Source organism: Anguilla anguilla, chromosome 16, assembly GCF_013347855.1.
Source record: "Anguilla anguilla isolate fAngAng1 chromosome 16, fAngAng1.pri, whole genome shotgun sequence".
Taxonomy (NCBI): Eukaryota; Metazoa; Chordata; class Actinopteri; order Anguilliformes; family Anguillidae; genus Anguilla; species Anguilla anguilla.
In genome coordinates, this window is record NC_049216.1 from 32816856 (window position 1) to 32826855 (window position 10000).

Sequence of the window (10000 nt, forward strand, 5' to 3'; positions counted from 1 at the left end):
AAGCTGTGTTGGCTGTGTTAAGTTGTCTTGGCGGTGTTAAGCTGTGTTGGCTGTGTTAAGTTGTCTTGGTGGGGTTAAGCTGTGTTGGCTGTGTTAAGCTGTGCTGGCTGTGTTAAGTTGTGTTGGCTGTGTTAAGCTGTGCTGGCTGTGTTGGCTGTGTTAAGCTGTGTTGGCTGTGTTAAGTTTTCTTGGCTGTGTTAAGTTGTCTTGGCGGTGTTGGCTGTGTTAAGTTGTCTTGGCGGTGTTAAGCTGTGTTGGCTGTGTTAAGCTGTTTTGGCTGTGTTGAGTTGTCTTGGCTGTGTTGGCTGTGTTAAGTTGTCTTGGCTGTGTTAAGTTGTCTTGGCTGTGTTAAGCTGTGTTAAGTTGTGTTGGCTGTGTTAAGCTGTGTTGGCTGTGTTAAGTTGTCTTGGCTGTGTTAAGCTGTGCTGGCTGTGTTAAGCTGTGTTGGCTGTGTTAAGCTGTGCTGGCTGTGTTAGAAGTTGTCTTGGCTGTGTTAAGTTGTGTTGGCTGTGTTAAGCTGTGTTGGCTGTGTTAAGTTGTCTTGGCTGTGTTAAGCTGTGTTGGCTGTGTTAAGTTGTCTTGGCGGTGTTAAGCTGTTCTGGCTGTGTTAGAAGTTGTCTTGGCGGTGTAAAGCTGTGTTGGCTGTGTTGGCTGTGTTAAGCTGTCTTGGCTGTGCTAAGCTGTGTTAAGCTGTGTTGGCTGTGTTAAGCTGTCTTGGCGGTGTTAAGCTGTGCTGGCTGTGAGTTAGTTGGCCGCTCTTACCGAGGATCTTGCTGATGTTGGAGTTGTGCATGTCAGGGAAGGCCTGCAGGATCTTCCGCCGCTCGTCCTTGGCCCACACCATGAAGGCGTTCATTGGCCGCTTGATGTGTGGCTCGTTGCTGCTCCTCCCCCGCGCCTCCCTGTAGACGCGCGCCTCGGTCGTGCTGGCTCCCCCTGTTGGCCAACAACAACATTGTTCTGGTTAATCGGCAGAGCCATTGACTTCTCTATTCCCTGTGAAGCAGAACCAGAGCAGGAAGAAGAAGAAGAAGAGAGAGTGACGCGAAGCGTTAATGAAAACGTGCTGTAGAGCTGGGCGGCAGTGTAGTATAATGGGTAAGGAACTGGTCTAGTAACCAAAAGGTCACAGGTTTGATTCCTGGGTAGGACAATGCCGTTGTACCCTTGAGCGAGGTACTTCACCTGCATTGCTTCAGTATACATCCAGCAGTATACATTATGAAATGTAAATGCTGTGTAAAGAGTTGTGTAAGGCGCTCTGGATAAGAGCGTCTGCTAAATGCCTGTAATGTAATGTAAAAGCTTTGCTCCTTGCCACTGCAAACACCTGCTGCCATCAGATCACTCTTTATCCCCTCTGGCTTCATTTAACCTGGAAGAACTGAGATCTCCTGTTCTTGTTGTCAGTTAAGACCTGGCCAATCAAATTGGAGCAAGGAATGCAAGGGCCAATCAGATTTAGAGCGAACCACATTTTTTACACTGAGTGTGCAAGAACAGCACCAACGAATCAGTGCTTTACTTCCCCCCACCTTATCTTACAGGCAGTGTAAGTGAGTAATCCAAGGGTACCAGAGCTCTTTCTGCCTTATCAAAAGCCAGAGTGAATAACAGCTGCTTATTCTTCTGTGGTTTAACAATGTGGCGACTGGTTTTTCCTCAGTGTTACACAAGCCAAAGGCATTATTACAGACTGCCTTTCCAGTGGTGCTAGCTCACTTGGCCTCTCTGCGCTTCTAAGTGCAGAACAAGCTTTTTTTATATATAAAAAAATGAAGAGATGCAGCTGGTTCACCCACAGCGAGGGAAGACGACCTTGGCATAAGTGGCTGTTAAATAGTTCTGCGGGATCTCGGAATGCTTTCAGTGTTCTATAGCATCGCCATGGATACGTCACCCGTGGAAGAGCGGTATGGCAGAGCATCTGAGACCCGCTGATTGCAATGATGCGTGCGAGGCACAGCTCATAATTTTGTGTGTGTGTATAGGTGTGCATGCATGTGTGTGTGTGTTTAGGTATGTGCGTGTGTGTGCGTGTGTTTAGGTGTGTGTGTGTGTGTGCGCATGTGCTTTCTGAAGGATAGAAAGCTGGGGCTTTAGCAAAGACATGATGGTGAAATACTGGTGATGTGTGTGTGCAAACGTAGCCACCTCCCATCTACACGGAGGGGAGAATCCAGTAAAAAAAAAAAATATGGACGAAGCCAAATCCTTTCCTTTTTTTAAGGAGAGATTAAAGACCCACAGCTTGTGACATAAGACAGCTTGTGACATAATACCGCAGACACGGAGTGATTCTGCAGTGCGGAATTCTGGGTTTCTATCACAACACTCACAATCAGATCTCCTTTTATTTCACTTCATATTTTTTTTGTGCTAAACTTTCAGCCGAGAGAGAAAATTATTCCTGCTTTCCGCTCCCACACTTGCTGCCTTTTATATGCAAGATGAAACAAACAAACAAACAAACAAAAAAAAAGATGTGGATACATAAATAAGGCCTGAGAAATAAAAGAAACACAAAAAAAAAAAAAAAAAAAAAGCAGAAGAAGAGCTTCCCATATGCTCGGCTGCATCTTTAATGATCCAAAAGCAGAGTGAGAAGCCCTGGAATGGCTCATGCATAATGCACCAGCCACATGCCCCGCGCGCGCATTCATTACCCATCATGCCCTCTGCTTTTTTGGCACGTCACCTGCTTTGATTTCTATTATCACTTTGGGTTTTTTTTTTTTATATAAACAAAATAAAGACGGGAGACTCCACCTCCGGGACGGGGACGATCGCCGGAACATACGGCGGCGGTTCATACGGCGCCCCCGTCCTGACGGAACACGCGTCACAGGACGAGAAAAAAATACGGGGTCACAGAAACGCGGGCTCGAACCCTGTGCCTTGCAGGGTGATGCCCGCACGTGCCGTGCTAACCCTGTAGGAACAGTGCACACAGCAGCAGCGGATGGTAATGTCCACGCAGATTAGAAACGGGGATCGTAATGTGAACCCCAGTCCTGCTGACTAAAAGTGGGGCGAATCGGAATTCCAGAGAGGGAAGGCCTTCTTCTCTCTGGAGCGGCAGGGAATCCGTTCTCACCCGTCACATGTTTATAAAGGACACACCCGCATGCGTGTGCTCCAGAGAGGTTTTCTACCCTTTTTAAAACCGATGGGGCGACTGGTGTATTTTCACTGTCGTGGTGTCTGTCTGTCTATCTGCCTGTCTGTCTGTCTGTCTGTCTGTCTGTCTGTCTATCTGCCTGTCTGTCTGTCTGCCTGTCTGTCAATCAGGGCCCCAGGGGTGTTTGATTGGCTCCAGAGCACTGTTAGATCTGAGCCCATGAGCAGGCAGGCAGACTGACAGACAGACAGTGTCATAGTCATGACAAGTCAGCCAGGCCAGCAGAGGGCTCTGTCTGCCCATTGTGGGCACGACACAAGGTGCCCCCCCCCCCCCCCCTCCCCCTTAACACCCCACCACAGACACACCCTTGGGTCCTTTCACCATTAAGAATAAAGAGTATTATTCAGATCAATCAGAAATAATGACCCTGCCCACTTTGTCCAGGTCTCCACCCGCAAAGTGTCAGAATAACGTATTATAGCTGTGCATATTTTAAGAAGGCATTTACTCTATTTACACATTTGTACACCTTATTCACAGTTTTATAAACAGTTTGTGGAAAAAACATTTGGCCTATATGCGCCATTGAAAGAAAATAATCCAGCCAGCAGGATGAAGTTGATGAAGAACCCCGTACTTCTCTAAAAGCCACCGCTTATTTCAGAAGGGAAGGATACCGATTATTTTATTAAACACACAGGAACACGAAAACATGTCCTGCTTCGCACACTTTTTGCTTCTGTGCCACCGCTAACCGCAGGCAAACAGGGCAGGAGGGGGGGAGGGGGGTTTGGGTGCATGAGTCCATCAGACTGCTAGCTAATGCTAATGGCGTGCGTGCAGGGTGGGATGGGAGCCATGACAACATTACCTGTCACAAGTCCCCGCCCCTCATACTAAAGCCCAGCCAATGAACAGAAAGCTCACACCCCAGAGCCCCACCCTCTGCTTTTCATTTTTTTTTTAAACAAAAAAAAGCACAAAGAAACACTTCCACCCCTGTGACACTTACAAACGAGCCCTAATTGAGGTTTGCCTGGCAGATGTTTTTAGGAAGCACCTGGCTGTGTGCTGTGTGAGTAAATAAATACAGCTGTTTACTGCTGACACGGACCGCACCCCTGGGGCTCCTCTGTGTGTGTGTGGGCGTGTGTGTGTGTGTGTGTGTGTGTGTGTAGGTAGGTGTGTTTCTGGGGGTGGGGGTGTGTGCGTACGTGTCTGTGTGCACGTGTGTGCCTGTATGCGTGTGTGTGAGTGCGTACGTGTCTGTGTGTGCGCGTGTGTACGTGTGTGTGTGTGCATGTGTGTGTGAGTGGGTGTGTGTGTGTGCATGCGTGCATGCTTTCTTAAGTGTGTGTGTATGTGAGTGTCATTTTTTCGTGATTTATGAGGACTGCTATGCGGTATGATGGAGTGATTTGTGAATGTCTTAATTTGTCTGCTCTAGAGGATATCAGAGTGGGAAAAGGAAGAGAAACTGGGGAGAAAGACATGAGAGCAAGAGAATACAAGAGAGAGTGAGATAAAGAAAAGAGTGGGAGAATTTAAGAGACAAAAGAAAGAGAGAAAGGGAGAGAAAGGGAGAGGAAGGGAGAGACCTGTCATGGCTGCTGCAGGCTCAGACTGGAAGGGCCACAGGGTGGAGCACGAACCCTAAAGCCTCCTGCCTCTGATTCACGCTTTCAGCACATACAGAACCCGCTCAGTGCATACAGAACCCTCTCAGTGCATACAGAACCCGCTCAGTGCATACAGAACCCACTCAGCGCATGCAGAACCCGCTCAGTCCATGCAGAACCCACTCAGCACATGCAGAACCCGCTCAGTGCATGCAGAACCCGATCAGCGCATGCAGAAGCCGCTCAGCACATGCAGAACCCACTCAGCACATGCAGAACCCGCTCAGTGCATAAAGAACCCGCTCAGTGCGTGTAGAACCCACTCAGCACATGCAGAACCTGCTCAGTGTGTGTAGAACCCACTCAGCACATACAGAACCCACTCAGTGCATGCAGAACCCGCTCAGCGCATAAAGAACCCGCTCAGTGTGTGTAGAACCCACTCAGCACATGCAGAACGTTCTCAGCACATACAGAACCCATTCAGTGCATAAAGAACCCGGTCAGTGTGTGCAGAACTCGCTCAGCGCATACAGATTCCGGTCAGGGCAAGCAGAACCCGGTCAGCGCATGCAGACGCTGCTGAGTGCATGCAGAACCTGCTCAGCGTACAACTGGGGCAGAGCCACCTGCCCCCTCAAGCAACAAGCCCACCAGACTCCCAGTTCCGTACAGTAGAAATGAAAGTATTTCACTCTGCGAGCACTGAGAGCAGGTCTCTCTGCAGCAGGAGAACAAGGCCTCAGGAACAGCCTGTGATGGACGTGACCCAACGTCTCATACCTTCACTCCGTATGAGTAATTAAAACCACAACACGATAATATTTAAAAAGCAATCTGAGGCCCACTCTTACACAACCTGTCCCTGTTTAACTCTACAGTACATCCCAATCCTGAATGTTTTGAATTCTGCAGCGTTACTGTCGGGACAAACGTTGGACGTGTTGGCGCTTGCATCCCGTTCGCTATTGTTCTCTCCGATATGTTTCGCCCTGCAAGCCCACGAGGTCTGTTCCAGACATGTCACATTTCTCACCTCTGGTATTTCTGAACGTATCAATAGAGCAGTCTGACATGCAGAGCTCAGAGAGACTGAACGGGTGAAAAACAAACTCGCCAGACCTGTGTGCTTAACAACTGAAAGTGCAAAACTTTCAAAGCTAAATTCAACAAAAATGTGTAACCATGGAAAGCTGAGAAGGAAGCCTCAGTGAATTATAATTTATCATTTTCGTTGTTTTTTTTCTCTCTGATAAATTGGTATGGATTAAAAATATGGATATATTTTAAATAAGAGTAAGCATCTTTTTACTGAAGATTTATGAAATCTGTGGCTTTTTTGTTTAATTTTATGTATTATTGTGTGTACTTATCCTATGCTTTTTTATTTTTTAGAACCTATGGTTTTTTATAAAGTCCTTGTTTTTGTTACATTTAAATAATTGTCATCTTTAAACATGAGAATTACTGCCACAATTATCAATTTTCTTGAACTGTCACCAGTACTTATGCAAAACTCTTTCACCCACAACAAAGTATGAACCCTGGCTTATACCACCTGATCACGAGAACCTTCTGAACAGTTTCAAGCTTCAAAAATAGAAAACAAATTCCCAGGGTACACAGCGCAATAAAATAAAATTAACACAATATTATAATTGTCACACAATGATTCAGTGACAGCATTGCCAAAAAAAAAAAAAAAAGAATTGAGAGGAACAAATAACTCATTTTATTAGTCTGTTCACATGAGGTCAAATGGCCATTAATAGCCACTCCCCGCCCCCTGTAGCTGCCCTGACATTGTCATGAACCCTATTTAGACCAGCCTGTTTCCTGCCCCAGGGTCTCTTAATGCCCCCTTTGTTCTCTGGGGCCCAGGGCAGACGCCGGTGGTTTTTTAACAAACTCTTGGCCCGAGCGTGCGACTCCTGAACCATCCTGTGCGACTGTACAGAGCGGCTGTACAGTGTGACTGTAGAGAGCGGCTGTACAGAGCAGCTGTACAGAGTGACTGTGCAGAGCGTCTGTAGAGAGCGGCTGTGCAGAGTGACTGTACAGAGCGGCTGTGCAGAGTGACTGTACAGAGCGTCTGTAGAGAGTGACTGTAGAGAGCGGCTGTAGAGAGCGACTGTACAGAGTGGCTGTACAGAGTGGCTGTAGAGAGGGACTGTACAGAGTGACTGTGCAGAGTGACTGTACAGAGCGACTGTGCAGAGTGACTGTACAGAGTGACTGTACAGAGCGACTGTGCAGAGTGACTGTACAGAGTGACTGTACAGAGCGGCTGTACAGAGTGACTGTGCAGAGTGACTGTACAGAGCGACTGTACAGAGTGACTGTGCAGAGTGACTGTACAGAGCGGCTGTACAGAGTGACTGTGCAGAGTGGCTGTACAGAGCGACTGTGCAGAGTGACTGTACAGAGTGACTGTACAGAGCGGCTGTACAGAGTGACTGTGCAGAGTGACTGTACAGAGCGGCTGTACAGAGTGACTGTGCAGAGTGGCTGTACAGAGCGACTGTGCAGAGTGACTGTACAGAGTGACTGTACAGAGCGGCTGTACAGAGTGACTGTACAGAGTGACTGTACAGAGTGACTGTGCAGAGTGGCTGTACAGAGCGACTGTGCAGAGTGACTGTACAGAGCGGCTGTACAGAGTGACTGTGCAGAGTGACTGTGCAGAGTGACTGTACAGAGCGGCTGTACAGAGCGACTGTGCAGAGTGACTGTACAGAGCGGCTGTACAGAGTGACTGTGCAGAGTGACTGTAGAGAGCGGCTGTACAGAGTGACTGTGCTGAGCGGCTGTGCTGATTGGCTGTACAGAGTGGCTGTGCTGATTGGCTGTACAGAGTGGCTGTATGGAGCGGCTGTGCTGATTGGCTGTACAGAGTGACTGTACAGAGTGGCTGTACAGAGCGGCTGTATAGATTGGCTGTACAGAGTGGCTGTGCTGATTGGCTATACAGAGCGGCTGTGCTGATTGGCTGTACAGAGTGGCTGTGCTGAATGCTTCTGCCGTACTCCTGAACGTTCTTCAGCGGACCTTAAAAGACCTGGTGACTCTGGCTGCTTGAGACGTGGCTCCTGCAGTTCCAGAGTCCCCCTCGTTAGAACATCTGAATCCCTCTCATTAGAACACTTGACTTCCTCTCCATAGAACGTCTGACTCCCTCGCCTTAGAATGTTTGAGTCCCCCTCGTTAGAACGTTTTGAGTCCCTCTCGTTAGAATGTTTGAGTCCCTCTCGTTAGAATGTTTGAGTCCCCCTCGTTAGAATGTTTGAGTCCCCCTCGTTAGAACGTTTGAGTCCCTCTCGTTAGAATGTTTGAGTCCCCCTCGTTAGAATGTTTGAGTCCCCCTAGTTAGAACGTTTGAGTCCCCCTCGTTAGAATGTTTGAGTCCCCCTCGTTAGAATGTTTGAGTCCCCCTAGTTAGAATGTTTGAGTCCCCCTTGTTAGAATGTTTGAGTCCTCATTTGTTGGCAGCTACCTAATTTGGTTACTGAATGTATTACAAATATTGGTTTAAGGGGCCCTGAAGCATTCTGGGAGCCACGGCGTCGACAGAGCTCCGTGATGCCTTCTGGCAGCCCTCAGAAGGGGCGTTTCAGCTCCGCCTGCGCTGCCAGAAAACCACCCCCCACCCGCCAGGGCCAAATCCCGCCAGATTACAACTTACATTACATTACAAACTTACATTACAGGCATTTAGCAGACACTCCTATCTTTTTTATTTACTTATTTATTTTTACACAGCATTTACATTTCATCCATTTATACAGCTGGATATATACTGAAGCAATACAGGTTAAGTATTTTGCTCAAGGGTACAACGGCAGTGTCCAACCCAGGAATTGAACCTGCGATCTTTAGGTTACAAGCCCAGTTCCTTACCCACTATACTACACCAGCTCCCCGCCGTGAGATTCAGGGCCCGTGGATATTCCTCATTTGTGTTCGACGCCACAGTTCATCCAAAAATATGAATAAATAAAAATCCTCTTACAGACACTGTGAACAGTTCTGAATGTTAGAACTACAGTAACACTGCTTCAGTAGAAAAAAAGGACCTGGATTAAATCCCCGAAAGCCATTTATGAGAGTCATTTTTACATCATGACCTGCAATGTTGCTAATAACTCAACTGCACTCAATGGTGCCTGCGGATTTATGTGAATTTATCAAACTCAGATGTGCCCAAACTGGGGACCCCAACATCACCCCGTTCAGCAGAGGTTAGAAATACATTCCCTGTTTTTGTGGAAATAAAAAATTTGAAATGTGGTTGTGCGTCACCACCAAACATTTCGTTATTTTGTTTTGGACACAAGTCACATTTGCTCTGCTGGGGGGGGTGCTGTGTGGGTGGGGGGTAGTGAGGTACACGCAGCCTGGGGGGAGCCGCGTAGACTATCCCGCCATCCCGCCATCCCGCTACCCCGTCATCCCGCCAAACTGGCGCCCGCCTCGGGGGCACCAGCCCTGGGAAAGGGCATCTCCGTCCCCCCTCTCCCTGAGCCCTAACCCCCCAGAGCACTACATTTCCCACATCCCAAAGGGGCTGGTGCGCACCCCCTTTTCCCGGCCCTGACGCAACAGCGCTCAGAGGTAAAGAGTTCCCACTCCCAAGGGGGACCTGCAGTGTGGGACCGGGGGTATTCCCGCGTGCGCATTAAGAACCCGCCGTCTGGCCAGAGCTGCACCCCGCAGAGTCCCGCTCTGGGGTTTTTTCAGACGTAATGAAGGCCCGATAACCTGCGAACAAATGCCTCAACGAGAAGCACGTGCGTTTTTAAAACTAAAATAATTTATTTTCGGGAGTTGAATTGTTAACGCAAATAGCATTCTTACGAGTTCCTCACTGCCTCCCAAAATATTAAACCCCCATTGTTGGCCCAATATAGTCACCACATTTATTTTTTTTTAAATTGACCTGTCCTATTTTTTATGCATTTATTTTGCATGCGCAGTCTCTGAAGGGTCATGGAAACGTGATACATAATACTGACGTCTGGCCCAGAGACTCTGTCCCGTCTGTTTACGCAGTCAGATCACAAACGGGGGGGGGGAGCAGTGACGCTTTGTCACGCGAGTGAGAGGAGAATTCACACCCCTGTGTCGAGGACCTCAAACGCTTGGCTGGAGAAGAGCTGGCTTTGTCCTCTGTCCTCCCCACCTACCTGTGAAAAACCCTAAAAATGCCCCTCCCCCAGACACCCCCACACTGGGACAGTCTAACCCTGCCTGGCCTTAA

General features: G+C 48.2%; 1 protein-coding gene across 11 annotated transcripts in view; it reads right to left on the reverse strand.

The window, feature by feature from the left end:
• The window catches only part of LOC118215651 (transcription factor SOX-6-like), a 192447-nt gene that overhangs the window by 5517 nt on the left and 176930 nt on the right, over positions 1–10000 (reverse strand). For all 11 annotated transcript variants that reach the window (XM_035396574.1, XM_035396568.1, XM_035396569.1 and 8 more), the window contains one exon: positions 763–936. In XM_035396574.1, coding sequence (XP_035252465.1) covers positions 763–936 — 174 coding nt within the window. The remainder of the gene's footprint in view (positions 1–762; positions 937–10000) is intronic.